Source organism: Fulmarus glacialis, unplaced genomic scaffold (genome assembly GCF_000690835.1).
Source record: "Fulmarus glacialis isolate BGI_N327 unplaced genomic scaffold, ASM69083v1 scaffold5032, whole genome shotgun sequence".
NCBI classification, from domain to species: domain Eukaryota; kingdom Metazoa; phylum Chordata; class Aves; order Procellariiformes; family Procellariidae; genus Fulmarus; species Fulmarus glacialis.
The window spans coordinates 12702-40088 of record NW_009195801.1 but is presented as its reverse complement, the minus strand read 5'-3'; the positions used below and the strand labels follow the sequence as shown (position 1 = coordinate 40088).

General features: G+C 37.1%; 1 protein-coding gene across 1 annotated transcript; it reads right to left on the bottom strand.

Annotated features, from left to right (window-relative positions):
* Nucleotides 1–472: 472 nt before the first annotated feature.
* On the bottom strand, nt 473–25073 carry LOC104071790 (chromosome unknown open reading frame, human C18orf25). Its single transcript, XM_009588209.1, has 5 exons — nt 24256–25073; nt 5708–5890; nt 1486–1612; nt 898–932; nt 473–768 (listed from the first exon to the last, which is right to left on the bottom strand). Exons 1-5 carry the CDS (start codon nt 24977–24979, stop codon nt 473–475), a joined length of 1365 nt encoding a protein of 454 aa, XP_009586504.1. The 5' UTR covers nt 24980–25073.
* Between the last annotated feature and the right edge of the window lie 2314 nt (nt 25074–27387).

Genomic DNA, 27387 nt, shown 5'->3' with positions numbered 1-27387 from the left:
CCCATCAACACTTCATAACTGCAAGCCTAGACCTGCAAGAGAAATAAAATTCTAAATAGGATTCGAACAACTGAAATGTGTGAGTATGCAATGGAACCAGTAAGAACTAGCCTTCAGGAGATGGCAGATAAACTGATTTTAAAGAGCAGCTCTGCATTTACTTAACATTTCCATTCTTGTACATGGTAAATATTATGGAGGCAAGCAGCACAGAAAGCTTTTGAACAGCCAGAAGTGTTGTGTGTACGTAGTGCTAGACAGATTTACCCGAACTAGTAGTGGAAGACAAGTCCACACTGCTTATCATTAGGACAAAGATCCTCTAAGCCCTGGGTCTGCTGGATAAACAGCCAGGAGAGCTACATCCTAAGGAATGAGCATCTTCCAGAAGAGTTAGCCATGCAAGGACTTTCACTATTCTAAAAGCGAAGACTAAATTTCCCTTCCTTCAGCACCTTAAAACTTCCTTTTTTCACATCCAACAGCACTGGATTGTGCCCGCACTATCTGTACGGTTTCCTGCCTGGGAAATCGGGTCCTGTACACCTGCCTTCTTCCCTCCCTCAGGAAAGATGCAGTGAAGGGACAGCGAGGAACAGCTCTGTTCCTTGCCCCTCACACCCCTTTTCCGCCTCCAAGCATCCACCAGGCAGCAGACTAGTTTTAGAACGAGCTTGTCTGTATACTGCTTTAACTTGCTTTTATTCCACCAAGTAAACCCTCCATACTGTATGAAAATGCCGGTCTTGTTCAACCGCTTCGTAATACCTTAAGCCAAGGAGGGATCACAGACTAAAGATGAAGAGTAACATCAAAAAATGCCTATCAAGAATAACAGCTGAAGCACAGCTGGACAGCTTTCTCTCTGAGCTTGAGAGAAACCTCTGGCTTCCTTACCCTCATCTACTTTGGGGGTTTGAATTCGCTTGTATCTTGAAATAAAACCAAGATTCATAAGGATCCGATTTTTAATCTAAAGGGGCTATGTTATGACATTAGCCATTGAAAAGTTGATAGTATTTTTACAACTACTGATCAATTAAATAAACTGGAAGCTGATTAAATGATTAAAGTAAGTGAATATTTTGAAAGGAAACAAGAATCCATATACATATTTTTGTTTATGTATTTGCATATTCACACTGTGCCCTTAAAATCTGAATTCCTGATGTGTATAAATTTGGTATCTTGATATTTGGTATTTTAATACTACATATGTTTAGCCTGTTAATGTTTGATATCGAATCACAAGCTTAATCTGAATACATATGAATTTGATAATGTTCTAAAGAAAAACACACTCTGCTATCACCGTGACCAGCAGAATACAAAAAACAAGTGCAACGTTTGCTACCTTTTGGGCATCAATCATGGATGGATAACTACAGAAGTGGAAATCAGCAGCTTTCTTCTTTATTAATTTTGGCAATACAGATATTCTGATAAAATGAAAGAAATATTAGAGCAAGAAAAAGGAATTCATACCTGGCATGTTCCTGAACTCCAACAATCTCTACTTCGCTATCAGAAGAGGCGATATTAATTTCTTCATTGATCTGGGCGTTACCAGAAGAGGTTTTGTCACTTGCAAGGAAGCCTGGATCCAAATGACCTACAGACGGGGAAAATGCAAATACAGCCAATGTTTAACAGCTTACACAACTCAGAATCAGCTGGAAAGGGAATTTCCCAAGCTAACAAAAAAAAAAAAAAAAAAAAAAAAAAAAAAAAAAAAAAGACTTGAGACCCTGAAATTGGATAATCTTATTAGATCAAGTTATCCAACTTTCAGTTCATCACCTGATACAGGATGACCACTGGATTTATCCAGTCTCAACAGCTCTAGGGATGGTGTTATCACACACATGTGAACAAAGCCCGACGACTGCATCAAGAACACTTGCTGTAACTAGGCTTTCCAGCTGTTATTTTACAACAATGCTAAGAGTTAGACTGTCCCTAAACCTCTCTGAAACAAAGAAACAAGACAATCTATTGTCAATAAATCAAACTCAATGATACTGCGGCAAACAAAGCCTATAAGCTGGACAGAAACATCACACACCCCCCAAGGAAAATGAAAATGCTTTTTTTTTAAAAAAAACAACAAAACCACAAACTAACAAAAAACCAGGGGAAATGGGTCAATGAAAAAAAGCCAACAAACCCATCAGTTTCTGGTCGCGCTGCTTCACACATCTGCTCTAACATTATTACAAATACTTGGGGGAAAAAGAAAAAAAATCTGTTTTTTTTAAATGCCATATACGGCAGTGTTGTTTTTTTATTACAGTTCCTCAATGCTATCCAGTTCATCAATCTGTCACACAACAAGTCCTTTCTAAATACTCACGACGAGCATGGCAGGTTTTGTCTTTTCTGCCAAGTACTGCTAAGAAGATTCTTCACCGCAATTAGTGAAGCTGTGTTGCGACATATTAAATAATACTTGCATGGAAAACACAAACCAGCCAAAATCACTATTTGTTTTACAGAAAATAAACAATTTTAAAAAATCAATAAAAAAAAAAGATTGCAATAAAAAGAGATTACTTCTACCTTTTTTCCCCTAAAAAAAAAAAAAAAAAAAAAAGATTACTTCTTCTGTCTCTCTTTAGCAGTAACCCGGGGGATGCTGGGCAGCCCTGAAGCAGATGACACTACCTGCTTCTTGGAAACCACTCACTCAGCTGTATTACACAGGGGAAGAATCATTTGTCGAGCAGGAAATTTGAGATTAGATGAATATATTATGTATATCTAGTTTGACTGGACACCTCTTCAAAGATGAGAGGAGGAAAATGCAATAACGATCCACTGAATTTCAAAGGTGCACAAACATGCAGAACTGATGATACCCCCAGGTAGATCGAGAGGACAGAGAGAGAAGAAATTAAACTTAAAACAAGAGCCAGGGAAACCTTCTAGTGAGTGCTTTAAGTACTTGGAAAAGATGCAAGCAAATAGAGGGGCAGAGACCAGACTGTATGTTCAGTTTTTGGAAAGCAAAGACCCTTGGTGCAACCTCTGGCTAAGGGTTAGCAAGGGAAGGAAACCTGGGTGCTGCCACGTACCCGAAGGAGGAGTTTCCACCGCACAAAATAAAAAAAGATCTGTCAGCTGAACTTAAAACGAATTAATAGCCCAGGCAGACTTTTCCTAACATTACAGTTCAGCTGAACATTTCTTGGCAAATATCGCTGACCGCCAGAAAGTCCCAAAATGGGTCATGGATATTTCTTTAACGGAAGCGGCTGGGCACACTGCGGAACGTGACATGGAAGTGCTCAGAGGCTTTGATTCAGGTGCCGGCGATGCCAACCGGGAGCTTTGCGTGATCACCACCCCAGTGATGCGCATCGCCCCGCTCCTGAATGTCACTGCTGCTACAGCACAGGCAGCAGAACAGCAACACGATCCTCGGTCATTGATTCACTGGTATGGATATCAACCTGCCTTAATATGTCGTATTAATGCATTAATGACATTACCACCATTCTGCACCCTTTGCTGGACAGGGTTATGTCTGGCAGAGGGGCAAAGCAGACCACCTCTTAATTAGCCCCCAAATGAATCCCCAGAGGTATAAATGAGAACCCCAAAAGAGCTTTCATGTATTTCCATAGCTTTAAGTTCAGACAACAAAAAGGTAATTAGCAGTAGGGAAACCATGATTAGCAGAGTAAATATTGCAACAGTAGCTGAGTGTAAATCAGGATTATAGCATAGAGATAGATTGACAGCCTCTGGCCATACAAATTTCATGCCTAATAACATGCCTACGCTATTAATTTCTTTGCACGAACATTAGGATGACGCCCAAAGGAGATGCTTTGTTTGCCCTACAACATCAGGGCTTGCAAAACAACCCAAAATATTTGCCCATGCACAAAGATGTGATAGTGTGTCCTAATAAGATTTTTCACTTAGATAAAGCTTATGTTGTTATTTTCCCATGGGAACATCTCATTTAATGTCTGTTAAACTAGATACTGGCTGAAGATTAAATTTGGGAACAAGATGTAAGATTTGAAAATTCTGCTTTCCAAATGTGCAATCCCAGACATGGTAAGAAAAGGCCAGTACTGACAAATGTGCAGTCAGAGGTGTATGGAGGCTACAGGGCTCTGGGGCAAGGTGTATGCAGGAAGAAAAAGAGATTCATCCTTTCAGACGCTGAAATGGCCGTAGCACCGGGAGCAAATTTTGTCTGGACACGTTCCCATAGGGTCAGGGATGAAGAAGTTTCTTGAAGTTGTCTAGTTTTCTTTTACCTGGCAACCCCTTCCTTGCAAGTCCCCTTGGATACAGGTGGAGGAAAGGAGACAAATTTCTACCTGCATCGCAGCATTGTGCTCGTAAGCGGAAAGTGGAAGAAAGCTTGGTAAGAAACATTACTTTTTATTTCCTTACACTCCTTTGAAGTACCAATCCATTAGTGCTATATAATAAAGTTAATTTCAGCTGTTCTAATCGTTTAATAAATCACTTTATAAAGGAGTGGGCTTGTTAGGGGTCAAATAGCTAACTATCAGTCAGCTGCTATCCTGCGAACACTACCAGTGAGCTTGGAAAACACTGGCTAGCTTCAAAAAGGCTGGAACAACATCCAGCCACAGACCACAGTGAAAATAATGCAACAGATATTCTCATATTCAAATAATGGACTTGTCCACTATACAATAATGGAACATTTCTTTAAAAATCTGCCACATACTTGTATTTCTTTAAGCCTTACAGACACTGAAACAGCTCAGAGCTACCAGGACACTGCCAATGTAGATGCCCTTCGGTAGGCTTATGTTTGGAAAACACAGCACGAAACAGAACACTGCTGTGCTCCACCACTGCAGGCAAGACTCTGTGTCTTATGCAGCTAAAAATCTTAACACAGCTATTAAAAAAAATGAATGGAAAGGAAGGCAATATGTTGGCATACAAGGCTACGGGATGAAGTCGATAGGAAATACTCCCTGTTAGCTCTCTGCATCCAAAACACAGTAGCATTTAACGTTGTTTAACTCTCTTATTAGTGAAGAGCTGCAAGCACTTAGTGAAGCTGAACAATTTTTATAAGCTACGTGAACTTCTCCAAATTCTGCCACAGTATTCCTGCTCTTGCTTTCTTGAAGGAAATTTCTTTGCTAAGCCCACTTACCAGCACCTTTTCACCCTTCATCTTTATCTAATGCTGGTCTGTCCGATTTTCTAAGGTATGTTAGAAATGCAGATGGAATATGGGAATAATTAATGCTTGCATTTTAAAGAAATAAAGAGAAACAAAAAAGACATACACAGACAGCTACAATACTTAAAATGAGATTATGATCCGTTTACTAGCTGGTGACATGGGTCGTCATAATCAACTGTTCAGTAACAAGCTTAGCTCATTTTCATTTTAAAAAAGCCAACACCAAAATCCCAGACCTAAGTTCCAAGAAGTAATTAGAGGGAAAAGATGGAGAAAAATTAATTAAGAAAATTAGTGCCAAAAATCCATTGCAAGACTCTTTGTCAATTTTTATCAGTTGTATTTTGGAATAAATGTCAGATCTTTTTAATAAGCACCTGTACTGTTTTATTGCAAAATCCACACAGGGAGCTTTCAAAGCTTTTTAAAGTATTTTAAAAATACTGAAAGCAAGAAAGGGAGAGACACCAACTGAGATGCTGGAACAAATGTCAGAGGAAGAGAATTTAAACAAACCTGTATCAGCACTCAGTTCATCTAGCAGCCCTCTGGTTCTCCAGGTAGATCCCGAGTCTTGATTTCCTAAAGAATTACTGTGCTCTTGAACTACTGCAGCCGCCAACAGATTGTCCACATTTACCACTTCTGGGTCTGAATTTGTGTCTGATATATCATAATGAGCTACAACTGGAGGTCCATCTGCAGAAGGAGAGAAAAGCAACGCGTATTAGAAGTCAGCATACTGTGAAAGACACCTTTAAAAGTACAAATAATTTGTTTAAGGATTAATGCAATCTCCTACACCAAGCTCTTAAAGAACTATAAATTATACGAATTATTAAACTTCAGTTAATGAACATAGTCTGAGATTACAGAGACATTTTAACCTTTGCATACACAGAAAACACAAATGTAAGAAAAACACGTTTATCAATGTATCAGTTATTTGTGTATTACCTTTTACATTAACACATAAACATCTCCATATCTGACAACGTTACATTTACAATCTTAAAAGGATAAAACCTTTAGTTTAAAATAAAAAATAAGTTACAGGACATTAAATTTGGCAAGACAAGATATTTATCTAAAGAATTTTACAAAACTCAAGTGACAGCTTACATTACTTCAGGGTTGATTGAATAAAACTAACTTTTTGATATAACTGATCCAGTGACAATAAATTTAACATTAGGCAACTTTCCTTTCACAACATTTACCTGTCAAGGACAGGGGAATTTTTCAAAATGGCAATGTTTTTTGGTGTTGTTTTTTTAAGATCAAGAATAACAAGAAACAAAACTATAATGTGCAGTGATAAATATGCTTTTAATTCAGTATGATTTACCATATGCATTTTTGGCCACCAAAGTGAAGGGGGAAAGAGGGAGAGAACATTCCTTACGTGATTCTGAAGTCTATTCTTGAGGAATAACAAAAAGCTATTTTTGGTCTATTTTGTTAGGATGGACTATTTTCTTTGTGAGGAATGAAATCACTTATAATTGGAAAACATGCTAGAAACAGAAGAGGCTCAGAAAAAAGTCAAATTCAAACCAAGGATTAATGTGGAAGCAAAGAGAGAACGGATAAATATTGTAATTCTGAAAGGATGCACATTTTAACTCAAATGCCTCGTCTCAGTTATCGCTTATCGACTCAGAGTGAATGAAAGTGGTTGGAGTTCCCACTCCCCAAATGGCTGAATCAAAACTTTCTTTGGGCCAACGTTTCCTCCACAAAAACAAATATGAAAAACGGGTTGGGCGAAAGCTCAGCTGCTTTGCTACTGCAATTCTTTAACTCCAAAGTTCTGCCAGTTGAGTGGCCGCAGAACTTTTTTGTTATGGGTATGATACACAGAGGGTATAATTTGTATGGATTAATAGAAAATAATCATAAACTAGTAATGTGTTTAGGAAGATAGGACCTTCAGAATTATAAAATGACTAAAGAAATCTTTAAAAGTCACAAAGAATAAAAAGAAAAGACTTTTCAGGAAAGATTGGTTTCTTTTAGGAGTGTTAAGTGCCTGTTGAAGACAGAAAGAACATGATGAACTAAAAGTTTCAAATTTAGTTCTCTGAAAAGCTGTTTCTACTGAGGTTTTTAGGGTGGGCTTTTTTTGGTTTTGTTTTGTTTTGGTTTTTTTTCCTTGTAACTTGGTCCCCAAAACATAATTCAATCCACTATTTTAAGAAACGCCTATTTTGTGATTAGCAACACGCTTCATTAAAGAGTGACCATATTGCTTAAGTCGTACTAAAGATCAGTTTTGCAACAAGGTATGAAGAAATTCACAAAACATTTCCGATCAGACCTGCCTCCAAAACAACAATTTCATAAAACAATGTTATATTACAAACTTAAAACAGACCCGACAAAAACAAATGGGTAGTTAAATGCCAATGTATTAAAGACCAAACTGTTCGCAACATGAAACGCTGATGAATATGACTGGAAAAGGAGTCCCGATAATTAACTGAAAGGCAATCTTTGTCTTTTTAAAAGGCAATTACAAAATAATGGAATTCCAAGTTCAAAATTAAGCTGGCTGATGTTCAGTTAATTATTTGTGAAAGCCGATGATTAAATTACATGCAGAAGTTACAACTGGACTGAATCATGAGAGGCATGTTTTCTTTCAGTCTTATCATCAGAGTTCAGCGTGAACATATATAATGTGATCTATAAAAACAAACAGTCGAGTGCAGAAGATACGAGGGTCAAGTACAATATTGACTATTTGACCATTTTTTCAATAGGTTATCTAAAATTTCAGGAGCTATGTATTGTTCCTTCAGGTCTTTGTTCCTCTCGCTTCTTACTAAGGTCTCCAAAAGCAGAAGCGAAATTTGATTTTAGACAGACGTGTCTACACAAGTAAAATTACATTTGGACAAAAGGCACCAATAGTCTCAAGTCAAAATTGTACCACTCCTACATGTATAATCATGCAAAAATGTATAATAAATGTATATACATGCAGAGTGATATTCTCATCACCTACCCATAGAAATAACTTGTGTGAAAGTCTTCATCAGTAGGAAATACAAGCATAAACTGGTTATCTGTAGCTCCACTCTTGTATCTTCCACACTTCCAAACAGCACACCTTATAACTTAGCTTAAATTTAGTATACATCAAACAGACAAAAATATTTTAAATATAATTTACATACTGTAATTATATTTGTCAGTGTAATAGCCACCAATTTAACAATCTGGAAAAAACAAGCTGTCTATTTACAATGCAATCACAGCAGAGATCTATTTTTGCTTTTCTCAGCCTTGCTTTTCAGGATCAGATTTGGAAATGGAAGGCCCTTGACACCAGGGTTATCCATACCTATCACCAGTAAATGACCAACGAGGCCAAGATAACGGCGACGATGCTGCACAAATCCTAGGATTCCCAGCATGTACAAATGAAGAAATAAGCAATAAATGCCTACGTGTGTTTAAAAAAAAAAAAAACCAAACAAACAAATATATAAGTTGTAGACAACTACAGCTAGATGGAAGTTGCAGCGAAGGCATACAAAACAAATCCTCTAAAAATCCTTCATTCCCAAAAGCTGTTTCCTTTTCAGTGCTACAAGGATGGGACAGGAGGGGTTAAATTTGCAAATAAATACTACTTCCCTAGCCAAGTAGGTGATCATCCGATGACGCGACGCAAAGCGTATGTGTGGTACCAAGAAATAAGGACAACTGGCTTCAGCTAGGAAATAAGTGAAAAAATGCTTTCAGGTTGAAAAAGTAAAAGGATTAACTATAACCATAGTTGTAACTTATCATCTTTTCTTTATAAGAGGGCCAATCCTTGTAATTACTGACTGTAACAGGATTTCAACAGATGGAAAAACAGACACCAAAACAAACCATGCCAGAATCAAAATTTAATGTAGCACAATTAGGAGGTTCCCTGGTCAGTAATTTAAACAATCTATTTAAGAAAAATCATGTCTTTTGAGAAGCCAAGGTAGCTGGAAGACTTGCATTTCCCTGGTGATAAGCTTTAATTCATTTCTAAAGCAATAAATGCTTGAAAAAGACAAGGCTGAAAGTTAATAAGTACCAGCAGCAAAATACAGCTGTTGACATTTAATGTTAACAGGGGGAGGGAAAGACTGGTTTTTTTTTTTTAAAGAATTCAGAGGCAGAGGTCATCATGGGGACAGCATTTCCAAGTGTCCCATTCTCCCTTAATTTACACAGCTCATCAAAACTAATTCTGCTCAGGACAACTAAATCAGAAGCCACATGCACAAAAGTTCAGGTCAACACATGTCAATTTTTATTTTAAGCTTGCAACATAGAAAATTCAGTAATTTCTTATCTGCTAGCCACTCACATGCTTTTCACAGAGCCACGTCTCAACATTCAGCCATCTGAACTGTGCTGCAAGATCCACACTCCTGTTATCCCTTAATTCATTATAATGGCAGCACAAGCAAAAAAGGGGAATCAATGGTAAAATTTTAGCTGTTGGTTAAAAGCAGCGATCCTATAAGAAGCTGCAACAGCTGTGTATCAAAGCACAGCAGTACTTTATCATACGAAACAAAAGATATTAGCTACCAGAACCTGACCGGGGAATTTAGTCCTTTTAAGTCATTATTTCTCTTTAGCTTTCTTAAATTTAGGCATGTAGTGCCAAGCTCATCACCTAAACTCCCTCCCACTATAGCCAGAAAGAGGAACTTCAGGGTCAAGTAATCTCAGCCTGGAAATCGCAGCCTGGAGCACCATCATCTCCCCTCCTTCCCCAGTAACAGAAAGAGCTTAAACCACCACCTTAGACAAGGCACCTAACTTCTACACTGCTGAAGTTCGGCAAGATGAATTCCAGCCTTAGGGATGGGATTTATACTTTGCTATATTTTCTCTACAAGTAGTGGAAAAAGACTGAAATTTCCAGAGGACAATCCTGATTGAAATAATTTCAAAATTAAAAGCCTAATTTTGGTGGTCTGAATCGCCCTCTGGAGTCATCAGTGTCTTTGCAATGAGGAGACGCGGAGCCTTATTTAAGTGTGAATATCACCCTAAGCTTTAAAACACACAGAACAGGTACAATAATAATAGCAATAACAATTACAGCACTTTATTCTTACAAAAAGCTTTCCATTAGTGGATCTCAAAGAGCTCTGAGGTGGTTATTAACCTCCTTTTGCCTATGGGGGAAACTGAGGCAAGCAGAGATTCGCAGCTTGCTCAAGGCTAACAAGCAGAGGAGCTCAGCTTTGCTGAAAACAATGCTCCCCTCAAATTACTGAGCTATTTTTAACTGGTAAATTATTGAGGAGTTTAGAAATAAGTGTTTAGGAACGCTTTTGTGAAACACCCAAAAGCTAAAAAGGCAACACGGAGGCACCCAGGTAATCGCAAGCCCAAGGAGACACGGCTTCTTCCAGCCTCACCTCCGCATCTTCACTGTCAACGCAGGCACTGCTCTGTCTCAATCTCAGTACTATAAACTAAATTGCATTTATTTTTATATAACAAGAGAATACTGAGACATTTGAAAATAATACAAGATCTAAGAATGCCCTCATTTATACCTGACACTTAAAATTTAAGCGATAACTCCATTTACTTCAAGATTAAGCAAAAGACAGAATGGACTTTAATACCTATATAAATTTGAAGATCAGACGATCATTACAGTAATCGAAATAATCCTATTTTGTGTGCCAAAAATTAGAAGATTCATCTTAAGTGACTTGCCAAAATAGTTTTGCAGTAGACACAAACAGAAAGGCTTCACATACAAGACTACAGGCTGAAGTGAGTGTCTTTTTGTTTTAGATAAACAATACAAACCTGGTATTATTTAAAACGTGATCCAGAGCTGCGGTTTCATAAAGTATGTGCAGTTCAAATGGCATAAACTAGCTGAACCCTAAAACAATTCCGAAAGGGGGGTGGGGGGCAGGAGATCTGTGCTTTTTTGATGGTGTTTAGCAACATGAAACACTTCATTACTATTTATATTTATTTATTTATTCCAGGTTACAGTAGTTACATTTCAAAATTTACAGGGTTAGGCAAAGAATACATTGTAAATACAATAAAAAACAATAGCAGTGTAACAACATTCTCTCTAAAATCATAAAGTGAACAAAAAGTTATCAATGAATCCACTTTCCTCGCATTTTCCTTCATTTCACACGGTAAAGCTTTTGTGTTTGGTTTTTTTTACCATAATAACAAAATAATAAAATCAAACCAACATGATCAAATGAGTATCTGTTCTCAGACTGGATCATTTTTAATATAACACATCAAAAGAGATCTCAAAAATTCAAGTCTAGCTGATCAACATTCATTCTTTCAGGCTTTTTGATGACTAGATGGAAAATACCTTGGATTTGTATTATGTCTTTACATATAATTTGGTAAAAAAAGTCTTTTTCATTGTGCGTTAAGCAAAGGCACATGGAACACGGCTGTGTATTGTAAATATCGGGAAGTGGCGTGCATTTTATATCTCATGATAGGATTTATTTTCCCTGATGCCACCCAATGATTCATTAATTATGGAAGCAGTTATATTAGCAAGACCTCTTCCCCAGTTTTACTTGCAAAAGTGTATCAGGAGGGTTTTGGAAACCATCACACCTTACTCTTACATAGCTATGCCAGTTAAAAAAAAAAAATATATTCCCTATGTAAATACAACTTACATTAGGAAAAGGCAGGAAAACGCACCCCTCCGGAAAACATCACATTTTTGCAAGTACAAACTGCATCTTCCCATGGAAGGAGCAGTAGAGCCTCGATGCAAAATTTTTGATGGTCCAGACTAAACCCCTGCTCGATCGGTCTGCGAGATTGAACAGAGCACTTGAAATCGTGTGTAACTTAATAAGCCTATTTGCCATGTGCCTTCATTTTGCTGATCTTATACTATGAGACTAATAAAATTTGTGAGAAAGACCCGTTTCTAGCTGCATGTTTTGCAAGGTACTGTCCATCTCTATCAATCAGCCTGAATATTTTTGCTTTTACAGTACAAATTACACAGCGCATTTGTTTTAATGCTTCCAAATGTAACTGCAGTGGTCAGAGTGCAGACCTTGATTATTTTAAAAACCTCTACTCAACCGGCCTGATTTACACACTCTCATCAGGCAAAAGATTCCCCTTACAGTCAGCTGAAGGATTCTCTGACCAAAAACTGCAGAATAAGTTCAATTTCTAATGAAGTGAAATGCTAGCCCCATCAAAATTAGTAGAAATTTTCTACTGGTTTAATTAGGGCTAGGATTTAATTTCTTAATGCCCTTTAAATATTACTTTAAAAAAAAGATTTACAGTATGTGGATACAGGAAGAGACAAAATATATTAACAAAAGAAATCAGTGTTAATAAATACGTTTCAATTTGTAAAATAACTGCCAAATATAATCCCATTTCATTGAAGTTAAGATTGGTCCTCCAGTCTTAACTGTAGCAGCTCAGATAAAATAACCTAACAATCCTGCAAAAACACTAAAAGACACTGTGAACTTAAAAAAAGAGATGTATATTTCTGCCTGAATTATTTTGTCCTAATACTGTTAAAAATAACACCGAAGAGCAGTATATCTGAAAGGTTTAAGATTTTTCTTTTTTTTTCCCCCTGCTCAGTTATTTTTTTGCAATAGAAACACTGAATAAAGCTTCACTGCCTTTACTTCAATTTGTTTTATGCTTTATATTAATTTTTTTTTTCTAAATAAAACCTAAAAATTCGGATGTTTTCTTAGAAGCATGTGAAGCAAAACCCCAGACCCTCAGATAAAACAATGTGTGAAGGGTGGAATTTCCTACAGACCTTCCTTACCAAACCCCACTCGAGGGAGGGAAGCAGCACACGTGCCTGGGGAAGAACCCGCAGCCAAGCCTGCAAAAACACTGCACGCCGAAGCCCCTGGACTTCCAAGGACTCCTACACAGGGTCCAATTCTAAGAGCAGATCCTTTAATTTTTCATTTACTGTATTGTCAGTTTGACATTTAGTGACATTTAAACTAAGCCTCTATATAAAGACTTCTTTCTTTTGCACTTGCACAAAAAATGCTAACAGAGTAGCTGTGTTTCACCTGCTATTAAATCCCGACTCTGCAGTCATACGGGTGTTCAATTACTCCCATGCAAACAGCTGCCACATTGAAAACATATAATTCGATATTAAAAACAGCAATATAGAAACTTGAGTAAGTTGAAACTGGCCCCATCTTCCCTGGAATTACACCAGTCTACACCAGTTGATCTGACTTGATGCATTTACTCTTTCAAAACCGTAAGTAAAATTCTTTAAAGAAACCAGAATGTTTCTTTACTCCCGAAATATAAAACCTAGGGCAATAAAAGAAACTCTAAATTATCATCTGTGATCCTCCACATCTGTGCAAAACTCCTACTGATTTCTCCTCTACTTGTTAAATTTGGTGGTTTTGAAGTAATTTGTTGAGATGCGAGCATAAACATACATTCAAAATGTAACTCTGGGTTGGAAAGCAGAAGAGTTTCCTTCTGATAATCTTAAAATAGTCTTAAATAAGGCCAGACTGCTTTAATGAAATATGGAATGCAGGAGATTAAAATTTATGTTAAAATTTCAGCTGAAGAAATTTTAACTCCCTGAAAGCTTCTATCAAAGCCCTTTGAAAATAAGGGCTTATAATGGAAATCATGACAAACTTAACTGCAGCCAAATAACATAGCAAAAATATTTCCAGGAGAAAAACAAAAAAATCTGAAATTACATATTAGGATCTTTCAAATTCACAACACAAAACAAGAAAAGAGATGCTCCTGTTTAATTGCACAGCCTGCCAAATCCTTCATCAGGTAGGTTATGCTACACCTGAAGAACAGAAAGGTGGGGTTCCTCTCAGCTCCTAGGAGAAACATACTTCTTCACATGGAAAACAAGCTAATGGACCAGGTATTCAACTGTGTAAATCAATGCACATTTTTCATTTCAAAGGAGCTGATTTAGGGCAGCTGAAGATCTGGCTCCAGGTTTAAAGGCAAGTTTTCACTTTCAGAGCAACCAAACAAAATAATATTTACCATTTAGAAAACTATTTACAACCATTGGTCTTGCACAGGTGTTCTCAACACTAGGTAGCTTTTGTGGGGAAATTAAGTTAAAATTATATCTAATATGAACTATTCCCTCAGTCTTCTGGGTGCCTTGGAATAATTTTACCCTTGAAAGAGTAAAGCTTTAAAGTCTGTATGCTCAACTGCTATAATCCTCTGCTTGTTCTTTCACATTCATAGCTACTTGCATTGAAAATAAAACGATTAACATAAATGGATAAAAATGTTTCACAGTTTTTCATTTTTGCCTATAGTAAACCAAATCAATTTTTTTATCTATTAATACACTGAACGATTTCAATATTTTTTTTTTTTTTAAAAAGAGATTACCTAACCGAGACACTGAAAGTTGGCAGAAATTTCACTGGCTACATCCCTAATAGAGTTATCATTCATTTATGAGATCAGTACATAAAAGTATGTAAATGAGTTCAACTGATCTCCTTACACAATTTGTTTTGAAATACCTAATTGCTCCATATATATACTATTTTATAAAAGAGGTTAAGGGCATGCTTACAGACATACTGAGTTAAGTGACTCTTACACATTGAAAGAAACCAGTCACTGCAAAAAGCTGCTTCTGCATGCATGGGAAGACTTGTAAAGTTGCCATGCTTTAAAATATGCTGCTCTTATCATCATAAAGGTGTGTGTGTGTAAATATGTATATATATATATCTCAAATCTATGAACACCAGAAGGATCTGATTTTTCTTTTTTCAATATCAGCAAATAATCTTCCCTGAAGGATCTTCAATTTTAAACAGATGAGGACAAGTTTATTAAATTGCAATCAAACACAAAATAACTCATTTAACTTTTACCTATAGTTAAGTTAAAAATGCACACAATGTCAGACGAGAGTTTTCTTACAAGTTCATATCAAAATCTTTGTATCAAAATTATGCATGAAGGTGATCTGTAAAGAATTTATTCCAGTACTTAAAAATTATCTCCTGCATAGTCTTTCAAACAGTTACTCTGAAAATAACACAGCTCTCTAACCTCATCTTTTTTTTAATGAAGGCATCACATACTTAAAAAAAAAAAAGTAAGTCTGGGCCAAGAATAATGTTAAAACACCAGTGTTAGTATTATACTGATAACAAAAAGCATTTCTTGAGCTCCTGTTACGGGTTTGATCCAAACCCCCATATAAATTGATGGAAAAACTCCCACTAACTTCAGGGAGGGAAAAAAAAAAATCAGACCTACAGAAGATACGGTGGTTATTTCCAACAGGAAGAAAAGGAATTACACTAAAATAATTAGGAAAAAAAGTGACTGTGGTTTAAAAGGCAAAATAACAGAGCTGAAGGAGACCTATAGTGTTCTCTTTACTTAAACGATGTCTACGCAAAGACTTTCAATTTCCATTATTAGAAGTTTAATTTGAATTAGAAACTTGTAGCAAGTTCTAACTGATGATAAATATACATTTTTGGTAGCTACGGAGAAGTTACTTCACATGAAGAAAGGCCTTAATGGAGAAGTGACCAAAAAATTCCTGTGTGTAGTGATAATAGTAAGAATTAAATAGAGATTTCTAATACACAGTTTAAATTAATCCTACTTTAAACATCACAGTTTCAAGCCTGCCTATTCAGGATAACTATCAGTATAAAAAAATCCACACAATAGCAAGTTACTGTATTCTTTAAATGAAACTAATGCTCTGGCATTCCCCTTCACAAGTAAATAATGATTTCAGTGGCATTCAGACGTGGTTCAGAAGAGGCTCTTGCTGTCTCACCCAGACCAGCAACCCATACCTTCAGACCACCACAGTGTTTACTAATCTGACTGTCAAGCCTTCCTTTAAATTCCTGTGCCAAGACTCAATCCATCCACCGACGGCTGCTTATCTTAGGACTGACACGACTATTTTTATTCCAGCATGAAGGATGCAGCTTGATCGTATATACAGAAGGAAGCAGCAGTGCTTTGTGCGCACGGGTCACGCGTGCACACGCAGTTGGGTGCGATTCATCTCACCTAACTTTAGCCAAAAGTTATCTATTCTAAACTGTTTATAAGGGAGGTTTAGACAGCTAATGGAAGAGAAAGACACTGCCAGGAGGTATTCTCTGTAGGTGCTTATCTCTTCCCAGTGACTCAGAAGGAGATCCACAGAACAGCAAACCAGACACCTAAAATTAGAGGAGATGTCTTCCACCCAAACCGAACACATATATGTATATGTATACATGTGCGTATTTGTGCACACAATATAAGACAGCTGCTTCCATAAATATGCCATGTGCAACACAGCAGTGACATTAATAAAAACTCTGGACAGAAAATGAACTACTAAATGGGAGACACAAAAAATCAGTTGTGCACATTTGTTAAATATAGCTAAATCTTTAGGGTAAACTTATTTATTACTTCTGCCAAAAAAGGAAGAAGAAAAAACTAATGTGTGACATGTTCAAGCTGCAAAACTTGGGAGTAAACAGATAGTTAAGGAAATGTTACGGGTTTGTATCTAGTCTGGTTCTCTAGGGTACTTTACATCCTTAAATATAAAACTTATTTCCTTATATAAATGTTTTAACATGCAAAAAGAGCATTTGGATGAATACTCTGAATGCTCCTACTGTAACAAACATAGCTCTACTGATTTTGGGGTATCTAAACAAGGATTCGAAGTTGTATTTTCCCAAGTTTGGTGATGAAAGCTTAGGGTGGTTCCCCCACACACCTTTAAAGGTATTTTTATGTGTGTGTGCTGGCACATGCACGTGGGTATACTGCGGGGTTTTTTTAAACTACAGATATATTCTCTATAAATTAAAAAAAATATATATACCGTAGTAATAAAACCCAAAAGAGAAAAACAAAACAAACATATACGAAGAGAAAAGCAAACCTTGTTTTTAGCATAATCCAAAGTAACATCAAGATTGCAAAGATCGGATTTTTTAAAGTTTATGATTGATTCAGATCAGGCTCTGCAATATTCCCATTCTCTGGAAAGATAGGTGGAAAATTGTTATTGAAAGTCGCTGGAAACTCTAGCGTAGCATCGACATTTTGATAGCCCACGTAAGAATTAAACGACTGCTGTGGAAGTACTTGGCTATCAGGCATCTGTATGAAAGCCCCTGACTGTGTGGTAGGGGGGATTCTTTGGCCAACTAGTTGAATTTTAGGTTCCCTGGGCTCCAGTTGTTGCTTGCTTTCTTCATCCGTGTCAAGACGGGTTAGCTTTTCTATCCACATGCGAAATTTCTCCTCTGTCTGCCTCTGCATCTCGGCAAAGCAGTTCATGGCCTCTTCCAGGACATTGCCTATGCAGTTCCTATCCCACACGGTGCCCCTGTCAAGCAATCCTGGAATTTCCCTGGTCGCTCCTCCAGATCCCCCAGCACGACTGAAGCCAGCTTTAAAGACATTGAGGCCATTTGATAAGACATCATTAAGTAAGAACATAATATTGTTTATTAAGGCATGTTAACTCAGGAAAACAAACTTTTCTAATTGTGTCCCTTGGATATGACAACGGGGGAGAAATTAGCAAATATTAACCAACAGTATCACCGTCAAAAAAACCCATTTTACACTCACTGAAGTTATAATAGAAATTTTGGCTTCAAAATCATTTTTATTCTAGAATTCTCAGACAATTCTGTCACAAAGGTGTTTTGTTTTTTTTTTTTTAAAGAAACCAAGTTAGTCCAATTCCCTTGCAATTTGTTTTGAATTCAGCTGAAGGTGTCAAAAACATTGTACAATAACATGTTTAGTTCTGTTAAGCTGCGATGCAAAATACTACTGTTTAACTGATAAACCTGAATAAATATGCATATTTTACTTACATACTTGAACCCTTTTATAATGGACTGTTAAACATACACAAAACTACACAAGATAACAGAGATAAAGGCTGATACAGCGATTGCAGTACCTAAAGTAGCCAAGCCCAAAGCTCGTGGTCTAATTTTGGAAAACACACTAAACACCAATGAAGAGAATATACAACACGGACACATACGCACAAACACAAAAAGATAGGCGAATGCTATGCTCATACACAAGGTGAAAGGACCCTCTGTTACGTCTGATGGACACAGCTACATCGCAGGGGTAATCCACGCGACACGTAGGAGCGATCAACCCCATACCAACTAAAAGCATGCCCTTGTCATGGTTTAATCCTAGCACGAGCCACCGGCCATGCAGCATTTCTAGCGTTACTTCTAGCCGAGGCAGAAAACAGACAGGGCATAGTTGGAAGGAAATTGTTCTCCTTCCTTCCATCCATCAAAAAGATGGTTAAAATGACTGGCTTTGGGATTATCAGGAAGAACTTTAGCAGCAAGAAGAGAAGGCCATCCTCGTTATCTTACTCTACATATCAATAAGAAAAGGCAGTGGCATCTATATTTTTAAGTTTAGAGTTCACTCAGGAATCCTCTAGGAAGCAATAAAACCCCAAGAAAACGAGGCTCTGTACCTGTTCAAGGAATAATAAACAATGTGTGCATGCTGTCCGAACACACAAACGTTACCTAAGGTAATTCCAAAACGAGACAAGCATCACATTAAACTACACAAAGCAGCTCCAGAACCTGACAATTTAATATGTAAACGTGAAACTTGTGGGATCCTCTAGCTTAAGAGTAATAGAAAATATCCTAAGAATGAGAGAAATCATTGCACAACCTAAGCAAATATTTACTAATAAAAACGTAAGGCACTAAAACTTTATTGGGATTTCACTGTGTACATGAAATTACAGTATTACTTAAACAATACATTCTTTTTAGGAGCTATTTAAATGAGGTATACATAAATCCTTCAGTAACAGCTAAAGCCCAGGTTTATTCTCTTATTCCCGAGCAGTAGCAATGCTACCCATCGGGGGCCAAAAACGTTCTATTAAAACCCCTACTTTTTAAGTCTTCTCTCCTATCTGTTTACCTATCAGAGAGGCTGGAAATTCAGCATTCAGGTCCTCTGCTCAAAAATAAATTACTTTATAGCAACTAATTTACACACCTCCAACTGCATTTTAACTAAAAGCAATTAAATAAAATGGTACCTTTTTCCCAAAATGTGGTTCCTTTTGTATATTCAATGTCTTTTTCCTCCCTGAAAAAAATATTCCTTCTGTTCATATACTCCTAGTGTTGAACATCCAATGTGATTCTGTTTATTTGTCTTTAGTCAGGGATCTTATCCCAAGATCAAGTAACTAAACAGCAGTCTTTCCGACTTCCACAGGCTTACGATCAGACGCCTCTAAGTAACTTTGAGTAAGTTTTAATTGCAATTTAAATAAGAACTACTGATGGTGATGTGAGACAATCTAGCTAGGCTTTTAAAGTTAAGAATGAACTAGCATGGTCAAAGTTGACAAAATTGTTTTGTAAACTGAAGAGACTATGTATTGAAATATATATTACCCTGCAATACTATTTTTAAAAGACATCATTCACAGTGTATCTATGAATTTACAGTAGCAGCAAATCAATGTTTCAAATGCTTCCCTTGCAGTTCTTAAGCCTTATTCAATCTTCAAGCCTTATTCAATCTTTTCTCTACTGGTGGCCTTCAGTAAAGGCCACCAGTAAAAACGAAAATCAAGCCTAAAAATGCATTTTTATTATATTAAAAATCCTAGCATTTATCTGACTGGTCCCTTTGCCATCTATAACCTTACAGCTCTGTATTTTTTGAGGTTACGCCAAGTTAAAAGGCAAAGAAATTTGCAGTCACAAAGGGGTCAGAACCACGACTAGTATCTTATTTTCAAGACAATACCTCCTGCAAAACAGCACCTAAGAAATGCCCCAATGCTGTCTCTTTATGGGATCTATTAAGTACTATCCAAATAATGACCAAATCCAAAGTTATTTAATTTAGGAAATCCGACAATGTAACAATTTAAGAAGATCTGCCGCATCTTCATTCTAATGAGCAATGGTGGACTCCTTCGTGTCGTTTTGCTACCTGACACTTCCAAATGAGTATTTTACTGCAAATCACTCTTAACAGATTTTATCCCAGTTCTAGTTGTCATTCTGAGTTACTTCAACCAAATTCACCCCTTGCAAGATGTTTCATCCAAGGTCTATGCACAAATCTTCAGAGGAAGTAACCTGGCTGAGAGTCCCTCACACACGCTGTGCCTCTCTCTTTGGATATTAAAAAGAAAATCTTTTTTTTTTAATTAAAAAAAATCTTTTTTTTTTTCTTTTTCTTTCTTAACAAAGTGAGCTGCAATACCTTTTTCAACATTAATACTCAAACTTCTTAACAGGTTTTTTTGAAAGCCTAAAACATGAGTCACCCTTATTTCAATTCAGATTTTTCTGAGTCGTAGAAAGCACAATGGGGTGAAATGCCAATTTTTCTTTGTATTATATTGGAAGTTTTTAAAACCCCCTTCCTTCTTCCAAAGAAAAGTGTTTACACAGAAATAACTATCGATTCCCAGGCTTGCTCTCATGCCAATTTCATTCAGAGTTAATTTGCATGGTCAAATTTGAAATTGTTTAAAGGAAAAACTTGCGACAGCAGCAGGTCTAGTAGAACTCAGGATTCAAAGATCATCCTCTTATGTTGTGAATGCTGTAGGTAAAATATTACCTATTTTATCAGATAGGTAAAATCCTAAATGCCAACAGAGAGGCTCAATCATTAAAAGATAAGAAATTGCACCTCATCTGTAATAATTCAAAAATCATGGCATTCCCTGCATTAAAGAGCCCAAGATTATGACTGCTCAGATCAGTGAAAAGATTCTCGTTAGCATCTATGAAGTTTAGATTGAACCTTTATTTTCAGGTATAAATTAACACAATATAATGTATTCAGAATAACATACCATATTATGCTTAGCTCCTACTGAGCTCACAATATTTGTAATTAAAGTATTACCAGTAAGACCTCAACTCTTTACTCTTCAATCTTTGTTGAGAAGAAAAACAAGCCCGCCAGTATTTTAATCCACATTACATTTGAGTTCAGCAGAGAGAACTGATTCTCTATTGCACAACTGCTCTGTTCACAACTTGGGTGCAGGCACAGTGAAGCTAATAACACCACAGATGTTCATGGCACTATTATGTATTTCACTGAACATTTTCCTCACCTTACTAATTTAGCCAAACATATTTCAGAACCAGTCACATGGATGGTTTGAAAAAAATAACCGCACTACTAAAATGGAAGAAGTTCAGTAACATGACATGAAAGACTACTACTGTATTCTCAAATGTGGCACTTAAAATTTTCAGACCACACACAAGTGAACTGTCTTCTGTAACACTACCCGTGTCAACAGAAGGTTAAGAGCCAGAGTATTTACAACCTTTGTACATAAAGGCCACATTAATTTAACTGTCACTAAAAATTTTAGAGCATCTCTGTTGGCAAAGCTATTTTTCAGACAACAGATGTTTGAAAAATCAGTCCCAATAATAAGCTATGTTGAGACAGTAACCAACACTACAGCTGAAGTGTCCAAATACAGTAAAACTAAGGGGAACACAGGCTACCTGTAAAACTCTTCTGCATCAGTGTGTACAGACCTTTTTCAAAAGTAAAGGCAAAAGTTTTTCCATGCTTATGTCCTTCTGACAGGTGCATTGTAGTTTCTTGACACTCAAGTTCAAGTACCAAGCTTTCAGTTCAAGTCTTAGCTTTTGACTGTGTGCAGAGGACACTCATGGCCTGAATTTCCATTAATGCTTTTTGATACCCTGTATTATTTTCTATGTGTTCATTCCCTAGATTTTGAGAATATTCACAGTGTAATGCTAAGTGCATTAAAATGGCTTTCTAGTCAAAAAAAATAATTCAAGTTAAGCACTTTGCCAGTTCCAAGAAGAGAGATCGCAGATGGCATGTGAACCTACCACTGCGACGGAGAGCTGAGAGTCCTACTCAGACTCACAGCTCCACTGCATCTGTTAAGACCACAAGGTTTGATTAACCCACAAGTAGCACAGGATGCATTTGTCCTTATCTCTACAGAGAATATTTTTCTCTTGTACGTGGAGACTGTTTCCCACAAACCAAAGCCGTTTCTATTTAAAGGAAAACTGCAATGTGGCAGGTATGCATTGCACCTAATTCCAAAAGGACAGCTCAAAAGTTTTAAAGTCTTAAATGTAATTTAGTAACAAGCAGATGAGACAGGCTATGAAATAAAAATAAAAGTCACTGTTCCTCAGGATGGTTTTTGCACTCCCACATTTTGCATCGCAGGTAAAATTGGGCCTTGGTGTAATCATCACAAAATCATCAAGCTCTTTCATGCACTGCAACGGGACCTTTTCACTCCAAGCATCTCACGGTTAAGACAAAGAGCTCAAATACAGAAGAGCCTAGTGACACAGAAAAAGTACCCTAGAGTGGTTTCGCGTCTCCGCAATGGAAGTCAGAAATCTAGGCAGATCTGAAAATACCATGTGGTGCCTTTCTGGGTCACAAGGTACTTTTCTGACTTAAAAAAGAATATAACCTGGGGGATTTATTGTGCGTGTTCTGGGTTTTTTTTAGGGGTGGCAAGGAACCTGTTCCAAAACTCAATGAAATAGTCTTCTTCGACAGGCTTTAAATCAGGCTTTAATTGCCCAGCAAAGTGTAAATATAGTAAATAAAAAGGCACAAAACTATGAAAGCTAGAAGTTTGACTAACTACTAAATTGGTAAAAATAATTTTAGAATTTCTATTAAAAGTTTACTACACAATAATTATAGGAGGACTATGCCTTTCCCAGACTTTCTAATAATAAACATTAACTTCCTTTGTGCAACCTGCTTCCCAGCAATATGTGGGAAAAACGCCAGTTCTCATGGTGACAGAATCATTCACCATAATCAAGTCAGTTAAAACACAGTTATTTGTAAAAATCTGCTGCAAATATTTAAAATAATTCATCTAGCAAACATTAGTTCAGCAACTTAAGACTAATTATTGCAGTTTTCCTTTAAATGTTTTTGGCCTACGTAAGCTGATATTTATCTCAAAAAAAAAAAAAATCTTCTAGCACAAGAGGCAAAAAGGCATGCAACCCAGTAAAAATTGGCAAGCCAAAAAGTTTATTTTGATGTGATTTTATTTTGATTGCCATATGATGACGGTTCTGTGGTATAATATGCTGCAAGAATAATTCACACAAAATCCTGTCCACGGCACTTGGGCTCATAAAATAACAAAGACTCAGCAGACAAAAAACTTGAAGAATTCATCTTTCTTTTGCTAATAAAATAATGAGAAGGCCCCTATAATTTGCTGCCTCCAATCTTAACATGGATGTATCAGAAAATTAAAAGTATAGAAATTATAGATCCTTATGACATAGGAAAATGGTAACACCTTTGTCTAAAATGTTGAAAATTTAGGTGTGGATATAGCTTGGGCACCTGTGTAAACAAATTCATATTTACGTCCTAAAATAGGTGATCAGCTGCAATCTGCAAGAATTTACAATAAGGCTAAGTAGGTTTGTCATGCACTGAAACGTAGAGCTGAAAGCACAGCATAAGTGCAGTAATGAACAGGGCCTTACTGTAACACAGGCAAGAGGTATGCCATGTTATTTTTAACACAGCTGCTGAGCTGTGGTCTTAATATATTAAAGCAAAGCTGGCCACTTATCTTAAGAATGTATTTATTAGATTATCACCATCTAATGGGATTTGACAGCACTGATAGGAGTTTATATAGGCTTACAAATGAAAAGATCTGAAAATTCCAGAATTCAAAGATAGTCCTTCCTCCAATTTACCATTTCTATGCTTTGTTGGTGTGCAAAAGTGCACTGAAACCTCAGAACAGATTTTTAAAATTTGCCCATGTCTTGTTAATACACTGCAGTCTTCAAATTTACACAGAGCTGCAGTTCTCCTGGTTTTTCTCAAGTGTCACTCATCTAATTTAGCATGACAGCTGAGAAACGATGTCAGATGCGTTACAGTTCAGTTTAAAAAACATCCTCTACCTGGTATCTCTGCAGTGATTGTCTTGCTGCTCCCTGAAACCTCTTCATCATCATCTGATGAACTTGTGCTCGAGTCACACGTCAGGTCACTATCACTGGTACTGCTGTCCTGCAGCAGGTTGTACTTCTTGCGAGCAGCTGCCTCCCGTTTCTGTCTTAAGAGCCGGATTCTTTCTTTGTGCTTTTGGCTTCGATGACCTTTTACCTTGGTAACTCGACCATTCTGCTTATCACTAGACTGTCGGTTTTTCTTGGCAGCCATTGTTGAAGTTTCACTTTCGGACCTGGATCGCCTGGATTTCCTCCCAACTGCAACCCCAGACACCGCAGAAGGGTCTCCCTCTACAGCAGCTTCAGCTTGACAGGGCTCATTCTCTTCTGTGGAAGACAATGTATCTGAGTCAGCCAAATGCCCACTGGAAGAAGGGGAAAGCATGCAATGATTAGAAGAGTCACTCTCGTAAACTCGACCACCCGTTGGCTTATCGCTCTCTGTAGATGCTAGCTGAGACTCCGAAGAGTCTCGCCTCAGTTCCATCAGTAAGCAAGGCATTGAAGAGAGCACCGCAGAGTCTGCTGCAGTGGGCACGTTGTCTTTCTGAGTTTGTGTCTCCAGTTCTATAGGTCCGTCTTCATCAGGAGCAGCCTCTTGCTTTTCAGAAGTCTTTGGTGGAACTTCCGAATCAACAAGTTCTTCTGCTTTTCCCACTGCCTCCATCTTCATTTCAGAACACCAAGGTCCTCCGGGTCTCAAAGCATGGAGCACGTGGTCTGGAAGACTGGGTGAACTAGATATGGACTTCAGCAATGCAGCAGCCTGCACAAGAACAGAATGTTAAGAGTAATTTACCCACGTAACTCACTCAATCCTGCTCTTCACAGGAGGTTGAAACAACTCATTGCTTTCAATTACAGACAGTACGGTTCAGTACCCTATTGTTTTTCTTCATTTACTTTTTCCTAGTGAACTCATCCCGTTACACCAAACTATTCTTCCTTTTACAATAGATCCATGAAAGATGGTACTGGAATCACATTAAACGTGGTTCACCTCACTAGAATAATCAAAAGAGATCAGAAAATAATAAAAATATTTCTAAACTCTTACTTTATAAAATTTAAATCAATATATTATAAGCAACATATGCTAAACTTCTTTACCTAGAACTTTAAACATATTTCAATGGAGAATGAACATGAACATCATGAACAATGCCAGCCTGAAAATTCCCAGACTTGGTAGTCATCTACCTGGACAGACCAGAATATAGTTCAGTTTCCGTATCTATGAGAAATCTACTTTCAGTTGAACAGGACCTCAACCTTATAAAATTACAATGTTTTTATGGTAATTTGCAAACTTAGAGTACCAAACATGACATAGCAGAAATCCAGTCACTTTGAGCAGAAACCGAGCAGCTGCTGAACATTACAGAGCAAGACTACAAACACCTTTAGCGGACCCGCTCTGCCAGTAGATCTTATGTAGCAAAGACGTGTTTACAAGAAGTGCCATGAAGTGATACTAAATTGTCAGGGACATGGGGTTTACGACATCTATAGGCAATGTCTTTTGAAGCATTAGCTATGTGTAACACAGATTTGTCCTCAGCAGAGAACCACCATGCTGGTGAGTCATGTAAAGACTTTTCAGGAGTATCTAATACATGATTCAAGTGCTCCTTGAGTGTCTCCCATACAAGTCCTGGTTGTATGAGAACCTACAGGCTGACTTAGTTTCTCTCAAGCTGCCAGGAAAACAGCATCAAATAACGTGCGCTGCAAGCAAGAGACAGTATCCACCCACACCAGGATCCTACATTTTACTTCAAGTTATAATTTAATAAACTGCATTGCTTCAGTGCAAATACAGAAACCAAGCTATTTATCTGATTGATAACTTGCACATCATCAACCCAAAAGTACCTGAAGCACCTTCAGGGAAATTTTGTTTGAGAGACCAGTATTTATAATTTTATCTTCATTATTCACACTTTGCCTTCCACCTAAATTTTCACTTGGAATTCAACATAGAATAAAGATCTTTCAATTACCACATTACAGATGAACAGTATGGAACAAATCATTTATGGGTTTAGAAGTATAGTAAACGATAAATTTATGGCACTTCAAATAAAGTGTAGACAAGAAAAAGCAGTAGTAAGATTTAATCTGCTGTTTTTAAAAAATGCATTTCTGCAGACAAGGGCAATTAGTTCTTGAGCAGCCTGAGAAAGTATGGATGGTTCAGAGAGATTTTTCTGTACCTTGACAATCCTTCTTCAGTTTTCTGATCCATCCCAAGCTGCCTGCAACTGTATGTATGTAATTGTATGCTGCTTCCCCCCCTTCCAGCTGCAGCACAGAATAAGGCTACTTTCCTGCTTCTGAAAGGTGCTGTGAAAAGCTCAATATTGTCTCGTCTGCCCTAACCCACTTTGAAACTTCATTTTTAAAGAATATTAAAATAGAGTTCATGCTTCCTTCAGGCTAATGAATGAAATGCTGAATGGTGCAAGGGAATTAGGAAAATATTTATGGGAGAGAAACAGCAGCTAAGGAAAGAAAGCTTAGTTAATATCAGACAACACAAGAAAGATGGAGATCACAACTCTAGGTCTGCTAAATATGAAAAAAACCAAAACAAAACCCCAAACAAACAATAAACCCAGCACTTTACTTCCAAAAAAAAAGAATAAAATATAGACTGTAAAATACAGGAACATATATATAAAGAAAAATGTTTGCCAATACTTGCACTGAGTAAAACTCTCTTGAAAGCAACTTAAAAGAAGAATTTCTGGAGATGGTAATTTAATGTAGGCAATAAATATCACGTAAGAACCAATTTATTTCCAAGGCCACAGCACAGCATCAACAAACCCAAATGATGAATACGCATGTTCTGAGACATAAACACATCCCAATACTGTAATAAAATCAGTATTTCTAAATATTTCATCCACATAATCAATTTCATCAAATAATTCTCCTATTATACAGGTAAGTAAAACACAGATTTGATGTTTGAATGATTGGCCAATAGTTATACACAGTGGGATATGTATTGTACCTGCTAGTGCAACTCCCAGCTTTGCTCTGGTGGTGCACTTTGAAAAGAAAAATATCTTT